This window comes from Phascolarctos cinereus, unplaced genomic scaffold, assembly GCF_003287225.1.
Source record: "Phascolarctos cinereus isolate Bilbo 61053 unplaced genomic scaffold, phaCin_HiC Scaffold_726;HRSCAF=1367, whole genome shotgun sequence".
In the NCBI taxonomy this organism is placed as follows: domain Eukaryota; kingdom Metazoa; phylum Chordata; class Mammalia; order Diprotodontia; family Phascolarctidae; genus Phascolarctos; species Phascolarctos cinereus.
In genome coordinates this window covers 71,142,354-71,158,804 of record NW_027556098.1, presented here as the reverse complement: position 1 = coordinate 71,158,804, position 16,451 = coordinate 71,142,354, and the positions used below count along the sequence as shown (strand labels likewise).

Below are 16,451 nucleotides of genomic sequence, written 5' to 3'. Positions count from 1 at the left end.
GCTTGGCACTCAGCTCAGAGCTTTGCAGCAATGATGTTATAGGGTCCCACTGGCCACAGCATGTGATAATGCTATCGACTAAGGTATGCTGGGATGGTGATCTATACCTGGAGAGGGATTACAACTCTTATATTGATAAAACCACAGATCCTTAAAGTGCTAAGGTATTTACAGTTTACTAAGAGGCAGGTAGTTTGGTATAACAAGAATAATAATAACTGTCCTTTATACAGTACTTTTCAGGTTACAAAGCACTTTATATGTAATCTCATTTGAGCACAACTGAGGTCATTGCTCTACCCAGACTTGCAATCTCAGTGTCACCCTCAACTCCTCATTCTCTCTTCACCTTTCTCCCTTGCCGATATCCAATCAACTAGTAGTTGAGTCTATGTGGCTGCAGCTCTTATTTGCCTCATGCCTGGATGACTGCTATAGCTTGTGTTACTCTCCCTCCCTCAAGGCTCTCTAGTCACTTGTCAAACTGATCTTCCTAAAACTCGGGTTTGACCATGTCACCCTCCTATTCAGTAAACTTCAGAGGCTCTGTTACCTCCAGGATCAAAGAGAAATCTTCAGTGTGGTTTATAAGACTTCATAACTTGCTTCCTTCCAACCTTTCCAGTTTTCTAATACAATATGTACTTCTAACATTGCCATGTACTCTGCCATCAGGGGTCACTTGTGTTACTGTTACTCACACACACAAAGCAATCCATCACCCAACCCTGCGCCTTTTCATTGGTTGTTCTCTATGCTTTGAGCTCTCTCTCCCTTCGTCTCTGCCTCTTTCTTCCCTTGCCTCTTTTAAGTCTTGACTCTTGCTAGAAGTCTTTCCTGGTCCTCTTTAATGTTAGGGCCCTGACTGTTTGTTATTTTATTATTATCTTCAGATTACCGGCATGTATCTTTTTCTATACGTCGTTGTTTGCCTGTTGTCTTCTCTCTTAGACAATGAGCTCCTTGAAAGCAAGGACTGTTTTTTGCCTTTCATGTACCCCCACAGCTTAGAACAGTGCTTGGCACATAAAAGGTGCTTAATAAATACTTGTTGACTTGACTTTTCACTGTTACCAAGATACTTCATACAGAATACAGTGCTGGCCTAGGAGTCGGGATGACCCAGGTTCAAATTGTACCTCTAATGATCATAACCTATGAGTCCCTGGACAAGTCACATGCCCTCTCTGAGCCTTAGTTTCCCCATCTGAAAATAAGCATAACAGTGCCTATAATTATTAATTCACAGGGTTGTTGTGAGCTCAAATAATATATCTAAAGTACTATTATTATGATTTCCTCACAAATAAAATGTGATCTGACAGAGCAGGTATCACCTCCTATTTTACAAATGAGGAAACTGATGATCAGGAAGAAAAAATAACTTGGTAGTGTCAGAGACAGAACTCAAACCAGGTCCTTTATCTACAGGACATTCTCAACTACAAAATACTTCCTTCATGATTTCCACCATAGGGGCTGATAATAATAATAATAGTAATGACTGTTGACATTTACAAAGCACTTTAATTTTTGCATTATACATATAATATTTTGTAATACATGTAAAATAATTTGCACAATACATGTAAAAAAATGCTTTACATGTATTACTCATTTGACTAGACATTATTAAGGCTGGATGACCAGAGACAGGGACAAAATTCTGTGGTACCAAGATGACAAACTATTTCTACTTCCTATCTGTTTTCTTTTTTGAGACTTAAGACATTGACCAGAAGAAGTTTTCTTTATAGTTTACTTACACAGAATTTCACATAAGGTCATTCAATTCAGGAAGGGGTGTGTGTGTGTGTGTGTGTGTGTGTGTGTGTGTGTGTGTGTGTGTGTATACACACTTCCAGAGTTTCCCTTCCCCAGGCTCTTTTACTTTCAAATGGTGAGTATCAGAAACCTTATGATTATTTTCAGAAACAGTAACTGGTGTCTAAAGTTAAGAACTCAAGGGGTTTCAATTTTCACAAAAGAGGCTGCTTTTAAAAGCATGTGCTAGTTAATTATTTAACAGTTCAAGGTATGAAGTAGACAAAGTCTGAAAGCCAAATAGTAAAACAAATTCTCCTCTGGGCTAATTTAAACAAGCATTACAAAGGAGTTCAGAATGGATACTAAATTCTAAATTTTTCTCAAGTGGCCAGGGAAAGAAAAAGGGAAAAGTATATGTGGGTGGGGGTGTGTGATGGAGGGAGTCAGCCAAAATTGAGTAGAATGAGCCATTAAATAAGATCACTACCAATGGGAAATATACTTGGAATTCTCATGAACCCTGGCCTCACACAAAAGCCTAATGTACTTGCAGTGCATACATCACTGGTGCCCCAAAGCTATGGGAATTGGCAGCTTCTGGTTGCCTGACCTAACCTCAGGATTATTTACCAGATGAAGCAATGTTCTAACAATTTCTAGCAAATTTAATTCAGGAATACAAGTAGCAGACTATAATGCTTGCTCAGCAAAGAGCAGCCTATTATATTATTAAGTAGGTACCAGAAATCCACAGATGATCCTATTGTTGAACTGAACACAGATAAATACATTTTAGCGTCAAACTTCCCAGCATCCAAATGAATCAAGATTTGGATTATCCATCCATTTTAAGGCAAGGGGAAAAAAAGGAAAGCAACTTGCTGGCCCAGAAGTAGAATTAGAATGCATAAGTTTCTTTCAGATGGAGGTTGTGGTATCCCTGAAAAGATTCCTTCCTTTAGTGTCTCCCGGCTTTTTCTTTTAAGAGGTATGAATAAAAGTCAAGAAGTCACTATAAAGTGTGTGTGTGTGTTGTGTGTGTGTGTGTGTGTGTGTGTGTGTATACACAAAGATACATGCATGTCTATGTGTATTATATACATGTGTACATGTATGCATGTATACACATACTCACACACTCCCATAGAGGAAAAAGACCTGTTATTCCGTAAAAAGAGCAGCAAGGAAAATGGACTGACGGGGCCTAGAAATCTAACCAACATTTAACTGTTCTATGCATTCTTAATCTTGGGTAATGGAAGACTGGTTCAGAATGTATAACCAGAATCTGTAAGATAACCAGAAAACTTCACTGTTGCCAATAGCGTGAACCAAACTGGCAACAGTTTCTAACTAGCACTAAAATTAATTAAATTGAATTTAGCTTCCTTTTTATACCACAGCCTACCTTATATTGAAGATGTTAACCAACTGTTTAACAGCCACTGGCAAAAAACAGTCACTTGCCTTTGGGAGTGGAGGGAACATATTGCTATTACTGTTTGCAGGCAGTAGCAATGTTTATTAATTCAATAAACTTAAAAGTAAAGCTATTTAAAATATGACCATAAGAAATAATAGCTCATGTGTATCACTTTGAGGCTTACTAATATAATGGAGACAGAGCAACTCTGTTGAAGCCTGCTTCTGGAAGAGTCATAATGTGTAATGCAAGTGTCTTGAGAGACTGGGCACATAAATTGACATTCTGTAACCATGTGGTTAGGAGACATATTGTTGATTGGTTGCAGAGCCTGAATTCAGGGTTTCTTCAAAAGGGTCTTATTTTCCTTAGCTAATCCCCCCCCCCCCACCCCGATCACTGTGTTCGGCTAGCTGTATTTTTTATGTGACCCACTTTCTGATGAGACACAATGTACCTTGGGTTCTCCTCAATGAAGCTGATGAAATGGGCCTGAGTCTTTGGCCTCCGTGTTTATTCTTTCCGTCCAGGGAAAGGTGTTAGACACTCTGATCTTGTGAGTTTTGAATGGTCAGGAGAGCAAGCCTGTGGTGCCCTCAAGTTCATGTTCCACAAGCCAGCTTGGCTAGCATCAATTACCCAAGAAGCAAGGAGTGACCTTCAGGATTCAGCCCATGGTCACTCAGACAAGGACTCACCTGGCAATCATGCTCCATTTGGACATGAATTTTGATGAAATCAATGTTATGTAGAAACTATGCTAAATTTGAGCCCAGAGGCCAAGGTGGAATAGGGGAGAATATGCCCCTGAGTAATCAGAAGAAAAAAAATAGATTTGTTGAAGTAAATCTCCTTCTAAGTGGTTTAATGGAACCAGAGTGCTAGTTAGTCACTGCTGGCTAACAGTGGGTGACACAGCCAGTAAGGCTCAAGCTGAAAGCATCAGTGAAAAGGTATCTCAAACCTCTTAGTGAGTCCCCCTTGCACCCAAAAAGGAGAGAGGAAACTGGCTAGACTGGAATAGTGTGAATTAGAGGCTACTTACTACCCTGAATACTTTCCTCATAACCACCTCCTGCTGGGTAGGCAGTATAAGTATTACCTTTTTTCAACACCTGTGAAATGAGGCTCAGAGAAATTAAGTAAATGTTAAAATCTGATTAGACTGGGCCCTTTGCCCCAAGGGTGGGAGTAGTTCATTGGCAGAAACAGAATGTTTTAGTCTATGAATTTTAATCCCAGCCCCCCAAAGGAATCTTACCAACCCATGTGTTTACCTTTCTCTGGCCTACTTCTGCTTGGTAATATTCAAGGGCGAGTCTGCTTAACTTGGATCAGTACATCAGTGAAAAGATTAAGCTCCTTTTGTCTATCAGTTTACAAGCTTTGGGCAGGACACTCTGCTTTACCTCTAGCAAATGGAGTCCATATCAGGACCTGGAGAATGGGCAGGGAGATTTAGGTATATGCATACTCAATATCCTCTGTCCACTAAATTGCACTATAAACTATCAATAAACCCCTCAAGTTCTATAAACTAAGCTTGGAGCTCTGTCTTTGTATTTTCAAAACTAGGAACAGACTAGGAGAAGGACACACATGCTCAAGGTCACATAGTAGCTCTGGAGCTGAGAACTGGACTCAAGTCCCACAGTTTTTTTTTTCTACTAAGTGACTTCCCTCTATAAAATTAGGCATTATGGAGAAAAGAAAACCACAGTGCAGAGGATGTAGTAATTTGTTTTAATCAAGTACAAGTCCGTATCACTTGAGGAAAAACATAGGCAGCCATCCCCTAAGATTTTTTTTTCTATATTAGTCCCTCTCTGTTGACCACTAGTTACCGTGTTATGGTAGAAAAACCATTAGATATGAAGTCAGAGGACAGGGACTTAAGTCTTGACTTCACTACTTACTTGAGTGACATTAGGCAGGTCATTTAATCTCTCTAAAGCTCAGTTTCCTCATCTGGAAAATGGGCATACAATAATTGTTTCACTACCTAGCTTACAGGGACATTGTGAAGAAAGTGCTTTCTAAAATTTAAAGTACTGTGCAAATATGAATTCCTACTGAAGATAAGACTGGGTGAATAGGTAAATAATTCTTGGAGATAACATTCTCTTTGGTCTCTTTATGCCAAGGCACAAAGGCAAATAAAGACTGCATTAAACAACTACATAGAAATGAATTAAAGAAAAAATTAAGATCATCAATAAGAAGATCAAAAATTTAGAACTGGAAAAAGTCTTAAAAGGTCAGCCAGCCCAATCTCACCATTTTTACAGACAAAGACACTGAGGCCCTGAGAGGCCAACTTGCCTAAAGCTAAAGAGACAAGTGGGAGATACTGGATTTGAACCAGTGCTCTTTCCACTGAACCATGCCACAATTCCTAAAAATCTAACTCATCGTCTGATATAGAATACCGTTTAGTCACAGATCTCAAAGGCTTAATAACATTTATCCCTATCTAGGTTCATTTCCATATGGTATTTTCCCCTTAATTTTAAACTATTGTCAAACTTTATTTCTTCTACCATAGAGTCCCTTTCTTTCAATTCTACATGTTCTGAATGTGAGAGAATACCCTTTTTAACCTAGTTAGGTAAAAGGGGCATTACTTTCAAATAAAAACCCACAGTACAACCTATGAAAATCTCTATTCTGGGTTACTGTCACTGAAGTTCTATTTTGAAGCCTTATCACTGCATAGAGGCAAACCCAAGTTCAGAGTTCTGGCAGATCCATGTTAACAAGGCAAGTACAGGACCAGCGGTAAACTGTGTCCATCATCTAAAGACCAGATATAAGTATACTACCAGAAGGCTGCCTACTATGTCATGATTTTCTGTGGCAATACCAAACAGCCCAAGACTGTCTATTAAGATGTGGAAGGGTAGCAATCTGTGTTGGTGAGGAGAATGCCCATACCAATCAAAAAACCATGGGTGTTTTAAAGCCTTCCAAGGTTAAATCAACGCCATTTGTGATACTATCACTTTTTAAATATCTGATTTTAAAAATAAGGCTGGCTTCTAGCAAGGGTTCTTAACCTTGGGTCTGTGACTTTTTTTCAAATGTTAACTGTATTTCAGTATAAACCACTTTCTTTGTATTTCTCTGAATTTTAGTTTATTCATTTAAAAATTTCATTCAGAGAAAGAGTCCATGACATACACACAAAAAATTAAGTTCCCCTGCTCTAAAGCAAAATATTTGGCATGAACATGTACTAAGGATGATTTTTCAGCCAAAACACATTTTTATGAAAGATGTCTTTTACCAAAAAGGCTGACAAAGACTAATAGAAATATAGTTGTGATTACAATCCTAAAAATAAAACCTCATTTTTTGTAAACAGGAATAAAGCTATCTTGCCTTTTCATTCTAACATCTCTAGTAGAGCTGTTTTTCAGCTGTGTTGGGGGTAATCTTTGAAGGCATTGTATTTCCTGGTTTCTTCTCCCTTCACTGCAAAAGTGGGGAAGTATGGAAGTGGAATATTACATAAACTGTTAGACACAGTCAATGAGATGACTAATTTTGTTGAACTGCCTACATTAAAAAGAGGAAAAATCTTTGTTAGAAGTAACGATTCTTTGGGCAGGGAGAGGGGAAGAATATATTTGGAAATGAATTTGATGAAAAACCAAAAGATATCAACTTATTTAAAAATGAAAAAAGAGAAAATGAAGAATATAAAATACTAAAGAAGTAATGATTTTTAGAAAAGATTTCCTAGGAAGATTGGTTTTGAAGGAAGGTAAATAAGGGTAGAAATGGGTATATGTAAACAAGTTTGCTTCCTCGTGACATTTTCCTAAATACAATACATACTGTATTCATTTCACTATTCTAGTTCACGTCTTAGTCACAGATGTGTACCAAACTTTTTACTCTTCTAAGTTAGTTTTGGTTTTAACTCTTCAACAATTTTCCCTCTTTTACTGACGACATCTAAGTGATGAGTGGCTGAAAAAAACCCTCTCCCCAACACCCCAACCAGTCAGCTAAGTTAGCAAGTATGTTTTATGTATTTGACAATGAAAAATAAAACGAAGTAAGCGGCCCCAAAACACAATACAATGAACTTACTATCCCAAATGTATTAGAATTTACAAAACACTAGTGGAAAAATTCTTACAAACTGTATAACCATAACAGTAAGCCCTCTACATTTTCACATCATCCTTAGGTGCTATAAAGTCAAAGTATATAAAACCTCATACCTCATTCAACACAGAGTCTCTTTGATAGCTAAAACATGAGTGTGTAGCTAAGTATACCATGGCATATACTTCTTTTCTCAAAATACAAAATAGAAGGGAAACTATGAATAGAGGTAAACAGAGTAAAAACAATTTAAAATAAAACAATATGACGTATGGATTCCCCAGCTTGATTTCTAACTGCGTGTGTATATGTATTAACGTCAAAGGTAAGACTAGAGAAAGAACTCACCTGTTTTCTTCCTCAAGATCTGCTAGAATTCTCTCTAGCTCCCCTCTTTCCTCACTCTCTAAGGAAATCAAGATCTGGGCAGGACTACGAGGCTGGCTCAGGGGGGACTCCTGGTTCAAACTTTGGCAGTAATGCTGGATTAACAAATGTTCATCATCTCTGGAAAATACAATTGAAGAGGTTTCTTTTTTTTTCCCTATAACAAATCACTAACACTTGCGAAGAAGGGTGAAGGTAAGGGTTGGTTTTTACATGTGCACTGAAGAGATGAATATCCTTTTATTTTTAAAGTACTAACTGGATCTTAGCTTCTGCTTTCAAGGATATTTCAAGTTGGTTGGGGTCACTGACAATTCATTTGGTGACAAAATCATGTAAACTTTTAGTTAAGGTGATTAGCCTTTGGCTGTTTGCATGGCCTTAGAACTGGCAGAAATAGCAGTTGCTGCTGCTGTGATTTTGTATAAGAAAACTAACCAAAAGTGTTGGTAACTCCCTCCCCCCTCCTCCATATATGGCAGTGTTTCTGCTTCAGAACATGTCAACAGAGACTAGATTAATTTAAATGAATCTGTCCTGTTTTTTTGTTTGTTTTTGGATTTGACCTATAATTCTACCTATGTAGGGAATCTCCCAGTAAGGAAGCTCCCTCTAACAATGCTCTGCAACTCAGAATAGAAGAGAAGTATCTGGGGCATGGATAGGTTAAACAACTTATTCTATGGTTACACCCTCACCATGTGAGGCTTGTATCTAGGTCTATTTTTAAAATTAACTTTAAAAAAATTAACAAATGTTTAAGAAAACTCTCAAGAAAAAAAAGTATAGCTGAGCAAAACAAATTCCCACACTGGCCATTTGAACATGGGTTTTCTTAAATCCACTATGGCACATGGTCTCCCCTGTGTCTATTTTCTAAGTGAAAGCTATGTTAACCTTTTCTGAGTTAAAATAAATCACTGCTTACGCAAGTACTTCTTTTTCCTTCTAAAAACTACATAAGCAAGAAGGTACCCCAATGTAAATTTATCAATATGCTTTTTTAATTCAAATGCTGACTGGATGTGAAAGTAAATGGATGGAAAAAGTAAAGTTTAGGTAATTAATTATAAAGATTCAACAGAAATTTCAAAATAGTTATGAAGTTTTAATCTTATAAGTAGGTCTTTAAGTGTTTATATTTTAGGAGGCATACAACTTTTTTTCTGGGAACTAGATACTATTTAGTATATAGGCAGACACAATTTAATAAGTGGATACTGGATCCTCAAGAGTCAGTCGGCCTTATCTCCAGATGTAAGTAAGCGAACCCTTCATTCCATCTCACTGGGAGGATCAGACCTGCTGTTTCAGGCTAGCTAACTGTTTAAATATTTTCCTTCCAACTTAATGTCTTAAACACTTTTCCTTATCAATTTTCATTTTTTTTCTCATTTGAAGAATGATTCAAATGATATTTTAAGTAGAGTTAAACATTTCTTTCCACAAAAAAGGAAGAAAAAAAAGTAAAATGATCAGATTACATTAACACGTCAAAGAAAGAAGTTTAGAATTTATCAAAGTGGTTAATATTTATAATGTGAATCCAAGACACCCAGTTGAAAAGTTTGGTAAAAAGAAGTTACTTGGTGTTACTAGTGAATTCAACTACTTTTCTTCCTCAAAATTCAGTCAAATTAGTTTACATGTTTAGATAAAGCCTAAGAATTTTTTTTAAAATTATATTTGCTGCATAATTTCCCAAATGCATTTGGGAAAATGTGGTAATTTTAGTGATTTGAGCTCCTTCCTGTAACAAAGGCCCTTTTTATTTAAAATCCATATTCTTCCGATGCTGCTGTATGACTACAAAGCATTTAATTATCCAGTGAATTAAAGTTATGGCTCACGCAAAGGGCAATGGAAAGATGCATTGTGAGTATGAAAAGACCACATAATATTACCAGTGAAGCATCCAAAATGACAAAGAGGAAGGGGATTAACATCCACACAATGTCAATAGATCTAGAGTAATGGTCTCCAAACTTCTTTGATCATGCATGGCTTTCAGTTAAAAAAAATTATGAGAACATACTCTTATTTAGTCATAAATCATCTACATGAACTACTGCACAAATAACTATGTATGTTATGAAACTTGTATAAAATATTAACTTTTTTAAAAAATGAAATAAAGATAAAATAATATTTAATCCTAGAGTCAACAGGGAGCCAATGGAATTTAATGAGCATGGAGGTGGGGGGGGGGGTTGACATGATAAAAACTTACTCCTTAGCAAGATTAGTTTGGGATCTGTGTTTGCACTGGCATAGGGAGAGACTAATGAAAGTTATTGCAATTTTCCAGGTGAGAGGTGGTGAGGGCCTAAACTAGGGTGTTGGCTATGTGAGCAGATAAGGGAATAGAGACAGGAGACGTGAAGATTTTTAAACTTATGAAATATATGCCATAAGGGAACATGACAACAACATGTTGTCAACAATATCCTCTCACAAATAAGGTAGAATTTTTGACAGTAACAAGAAAGGCTGGCAGAGTGAGAGGCTTGGGGGGAATATGAAATACACTTTACAACCCACTGATGCTTGTTCTTCCCGCGTGACTTACTCTATGCCTTTCAAAATGAAAAAAAGGAGGAAAGCACTGCTTTTCATTTACCAGTCCCTGCCCTCCAAAGGGTGCCTGCTATAGTCACAAGTTGATTTGGGTTTCAAGGAGTGAGCATGATGAGCAGAGAATGTGTAATTTTCCCAGTAATATGTGTGCAGCTACTGTTGTGGATGCCCTGCTAATGGTATAATTTGAACAACTGACATGTGGCTCATAAGGAGAGGTTGGGAATTTGCACAGTGGAGGTAAGGGAGGGAAAAATGGAAGATACACATGGTTGTGCTAAAGACAAACCAACAAATGACCACAGAAGCAAGGATAGAATTTGACACCCCCCTTTTGTTTGATTACATACCCCACAGGGCACAAGTCCCCACCTTTCAAACTACTAACCTGGAAGAAACTTCACAATATGATGGTTGGTCCCATGTAGAAGATTTACAGGAGACATAGACAAGAATCTCACAGGGTGAGAAGATATGGATGGGTCAAGATCTACATCTCATTACATTATTTTCCAAACCCACCTCTATCTGCCCCATAGAGGGAATACCCACATGGATGAGATAAACAATCCAGCCAAGTATCTAAGATAAGATATCTGTTACTTTGAAAAGTCAAACAACAACAACAAAAAAGTGTTGCTGAAATAACTTGATTTCTTAGTTAACATTCTCTCCAACAAATTTTGGAATTCAATAATGATCCTAAATAAGTATGTATATAAGATACATAGTTTGACTTTAACTTAGTTCCAAGAGTCTTATTTACTGACTACTGTCAAGGACCTATATTTACTTAATGCCAAAGTGAATGTTAAAAATTTAGCAATTTGGAGCATTTGTTTTTACCCCTAATAGCTAGAAATATCATAGAATCTTAGAGTTGGAAGGAACTTCAAAGATCTTCAGTGACATGGAACTGGTTGCTTTAATTGTTAGCATGACTTTCCTTAGTGTTTTTTGTGCTTTCCATTGGCCCTAGTTCTGAGCTCTGAGGGCAAGCTGAACAAATATAATCCTCTTCTATATTAAGATCTTTGAAAACAGCTAGAAGTAATATGCCCACTCCTCTCCCTTAAGTCCTACCCCTTCTAACCTAAACTTATTTAAATCCTTTAACAAATCCTTATATGGCTTCATTTAATTTTCCTTGGTATCTTGGTACTCTTCTCTAAATGCTTCTAAGGTTTTCCATACTGGTCACAAAATTTAGTGCACAGAACTTTTTATAATAATTATACTGTGATCCAACCAAGAAAACACGGTGGAATCATCACCTCTCTCTCTGGAAATTTAGTACCCCAAGATTATGTTAGCTTTTGGCCATTTATTTGTTCATGTTGTTGATTCAATATGAACTGTTGTCTAGCCATTGACTTGTTCTTCTATATGTTCTTTTGAACCCAAGTGCAAGACTTTACTTCTAGTAAAGTTCATTTTATTAGATTCAGCCCATTGTTTCAGCCTGATGATATCATTTTGGATTTTAATTTTTAGCATTCAATATATTACCTCTCTCCCTAGCTTGTGTCACCTGCCAATTAAATAAGCATATCATAGATTCATTCAAGCCATTGATAAAAATTTTAAACACAGTGTCTCCATGACTAGAACTCTATAACACTAAAGACCTCCCTTTAGACTGACACTGATTCATTACCCAACACTCTTTGGTTTGAATAATTTAACTAGTTCCAAAGGCACCTAAATGAATAATTTCCAACAAAAATTTAAACACAGTTAATTCTCAATCATCTACACTAAGCACGTAGTCATAGTCTGAATTTGTTTGAATGGTCTGTGTATTCCCAAGCATCATGGATGACCCAAACAGCAGATAATGCTAAAGTAATTTTAATTTAGCTCTGTAATGCATTAAATGATTCTCTGGCAGTTGATTTTCCTTCTTAATTAGGTTTTGATTAGGATAATATTAAGATTGGTTCATATTCCCTGAGCTGAAAGTGAGAGGAAACATCCAAGAATAAACTTTGTTGAAGCAGTGGTAGGGAGAGAGACCAGATTTTAAAAAAAAATTTAAGTGGATAATCCACATATGGATAACTGATAATTTTGTCTATTGTAGGTGGAGAAAGCTCAGGAGTTGGCTTTATCTTCTGGTATTTTCCTGTATATACCAAATGATCTGAACTATTTTCATGGTTTTAACTAGTATGAATGAGTCAAAAGTACCCCTTGAACTTTTCCCACTTATTATTCTGTCTATATGTCTTCTTGAACTGGCTGCTTCATTGTTGTGCAAACAAAATATGATGGGCACACAACCTGTCTCCGTCTGACTTTTTCCACATTGTCTACCAGTGCTATATATACATCCAAATGGAGATCTCGGTTAATTTTGACTTGCCACCATTCTCTGCTCTAGCTCTTCTTTATATCAGTCAAAATCTATTTTTATACAGTGATCTCTCAGACCTGTTTTTTTCCCCTTTTATCCACTGGGCCAAGCTCTGGCATGCTCTTTTTAAATCACTACTATAAGCTCTTTTGTGCCATCACCCAGCTGTGTTCTTATCCCTCCACTATAGTCAATGCCCTACATCTTCACCAAAGCAGTCTTTTTACCACCCTACATACCCCCTCCCTGACACTTAGCAGTAGCACCTCATCTTTCACAGTGAAAAAAATCTTCACCTTCTGTTTTGATGTCTCTCACCAAACTACCTCACTGTCTTCAATTCCTGAGGCTGATAATATATATGCAAATGTACAGAACGAATCCTTTGAACCTCTCAAAGTAAATATTGTTTGGTTCCAAAAAAAAAGGCTGGATAATGAAGCAATTCCAAGAAGGTCTACTGAAATAATGTCATTTTATACAGATGACAGCTCTCTTCTCTTTTCCATAGCCAAAAAGGGCTACAGAAGAACAATTTTCTAAGTTGATATTGAATCCCCTAGTATATGGATTATTGTTAAAAGAACACTGTGTAATCTTACTAACATGTGCATGTATTTGTCCCTGTTGACTAAGGGTAGCAGTAATTGCATGGGCCAGTCCCATGAAAGATGGTTAGGGTTAAAAAGGGAAGGAAAAAAAAGTCTGTATGCAAATCCCAGAAAGCAAGAATATGCTTTCCTGATTGATTCCTATACTGTGGTAGCTCCCTCTCTCATAAGCAATTTCATTGTCAGGAACATTTCATAAAAAGAGACAGGATACTTACATGCTCTCATTAGGAGAAATGCTATCATTTAGATAAGATCCATTGCTGTTTTCCATTTCTGCTAGCCTGATGAAAAACGTAAAAGCTCATTAAAACTTATATGACTTACTAGAAACTATTCAAGACCTGCTCTAACATTCCTGAAAACTTAAAAGATAACTCATTTTTTGATGACAAATGAACCCTCCCTATCAAAGTTATTCCAAATGATGAGTTATTCCAAATGATTTTAACACTGAGGGATCATTTAGGAGAACACACAGCAGAAGCTAACTAGTGGGAAACTGCCAACTCCAATGATGAGTTCTAAATGGATTCACATTTTGTTCTCACTCTTCCAGAGAGGAAGAGTAAGGAGAGGAAAAAAAAAATCAGGCCTTTGCTCTCTTAGGAGAGGTTCCCAACATATTCCATACAGAAGAAAGTCCTCTGGGAAACATTTCTTAGTCTGGAGACACGAATCAGATTTTGTTTCTTGCTGACCTTATGCTGATTTAAAATATTCTGGCCAATTAGATTCTTATTAAAGAAAACCTTAAGGGTGACTCCACATGAAAGACAGTAAGTGTCAACAGTCTGCCTTTAGCTTCCGGGGAAATGTCATTCCTTTGCTAAGGATTTTCACCTTTTATTGAGTCCCTCCATCTCAGAAAAATAATAAATGGCTTATTTACAAGAGGGGTATGAAGGAAAGGTCAATACCCCAGAGCAGTGCACTTCTCAGAGAAAAACTAGCCAGTTATAATTTTATTATTTTTTTAACCAATTAAATATGTCCTCTCATAGATATTAAAATTAGCTTAAGCCTAAGAATGTTGACCAGCAAGGGTTAAGTGAACCACCACTGTCAGTCTTATCTTCCTCAGCATCTTACTGAAAAATTAACACTCATATGGAAAGCCAATATTTTAGTCACCCATGTGATATAGGGTCAGCTGAGGCATCTATTAATGTTTTAAATTCTTAGGAGATTGCTGAATTCCTAGTGATGTGACTGCCTTAAGGCTTTAAACATTCTGTTTGAAAGAATGGTTTGTATAAGCAAAAATGGAATGAGGATACAAATTTATAGGCCCACATTTGTGCAACTTTGCTCTTTACCCATGGATTTAGTGTCTGCAAACATCATGCAGTGGTGGGACATGCAGGTTAAAGAGTAATCTGATTAGCAGAAAAGTCCTGAAAACAAAAATTATTTACATAAAGTGTTTAATCTAGTTATTTTGGATTAGTTACTTAAATAAAATATTTTCCTGGCATTCAACTGGTCTCATACCTGCTAGCATAATGCTCAATGCGTGAGTGAGTATCATCATGAGAGAGCTGAGGGGACGAGGCAGGCCTATAAGGCAGAAAATGTGATTAGTCACAGACACCATCTGTCAAGCTCAAAAAACACACAGTTCTTTAGATACAAGGCCTTGAATTGACTAATTCAAATTGGTGCTTTACATGATCTACTTTTCCCTTATACTAAATGTCCATGTTTCTAAAATCCAAACATTATTAGATGCATTCCAAAGAATTCTTTCTTGTACCTTATATATGTCTGTTTGTTTTCCTCAGAAGCCACAAAGGAATATGAAAACTATTCTGATAAATATCTACTGTAGCAAATGATAGGATAAATGATATTCCTACCTACCAACTTTTTATATCTCATGGTTTCAAAGTTTCAGCACTGTGTAACAATTCAAAAAGATAAAACGGTTTGTACAAGTGGGTCATACATTTTTTTTCCTTCTTTCCTATATCATATGCTTAAGATTTCATGATTTATTATCAAGAAATTCTGACTTCAGGAAAGCCAATCTAGCAATCTATGACATTTTGGGATCTTATATATTACTATGACATTGTGCTCAGATGTCACAGAATCATAGAATTTTTAAAGCAGGAAAAGAACATATAAATTTCAATACTTTGTAAAAATCAGAGGTAGCCAGTCATCTAACATTCAAAGGTATTTTACTCTGTGTGTATCTATGCATGTCAGTGTGCGAAAGTAAGAATGAAATGTACATAAATTCTTGGATCTACAATACTTCTTTGTACCTCAGGTTAGATTTTTGACAAGGTCAACATACTTTCAGCTTTCTAAGTCTGTTCATACAAAAGGCCTTGAAGATAAATATTTTTTTGAAATGCTCATTACTTTTTTTTTAATAGGTAATAGGAACATTCTTCAAAAGTTGATCCCCATGCATGACAGTATTACTGGATCAAAAAAGTCCACAGCAACATATCTTATAAGAAAAAGCATCCTAAGTTAATGTCTAAGCTTCATTTCATAGAAAAAGCTTAAGAAAGAGATCCCATACCAAATGTGTTCAGAATAAACCTGAGAAAGACATGTGCCTGTGAGTAGAATCACACCGAATGATCCATCTATGATCTCAGAAGAAAAAAAAATATTCCTGCCATTGTTCATTTCAACTAAGTCTAGGACCTACTTCCTAAATCTACCCGTGGAAATGCTGTTTCACAGCCCAACTCATGTCATGTCCTTGTAAAAGCCTGTCCTGATTTACCCCCATGGAAATGATCTCTCCCTCCTTTGAATACTTAGTGAATTTCATTTGTACCTCATTTATGGACACCATATTTTAGTTGGTTAGAGAGGAAGAAAATGACACTTCTAACATATGCTGGCTTCAATAACCTACGCAAGTCATAACCTTTCAGCTTTCTAGGGCAACATGTCAAACTCATGGCCATTGGGCCACATGCAGCCAGGAAAATTCCCATGTATGGCTTGAATTAGATTAAAATGTAATTGGGAAATGTTTAATAGAAATATGTTAATAAAACACAGATGATATTAATGTGATTTTCCAAGTCAATATATGGCCTGCAGAGATCTGATTATAAATGAATTTGACACCACTGCTCTAGACAACTCTCTAAGACTACAAATTTCTGAGAAAGTATGACATGCATATGTAGAGTTTCCTCAACCAGGTCTCCTCGTGCCAGTGAAATCATAGGTCTGTGCC

The 16,451-nt window shown here is 36.6% G+C and overlaps 1 protein-coding gene across 1 annotated transcript in view; it reads right to left on the bottom strand.

Moving 5' to 3' along the window:
* Positions 1–16,451, bottom strand: part of DMD (dystrophin) — a 1,828,382-nt gene that overhangs the window by 36,590 nt on the left and 1,775,341 nt on the right. The window contains 3 exon segments of the mRNA XM_078146592.1: positions 7,655–7,813; positions 13,456–13,521; positions 14,732–14,797. Coding sequence (XP_078002718.1) covers positions 7,655–7,813; positions 13,456–13,521; positions 14,732–14,797 — 291 coding nt within the window.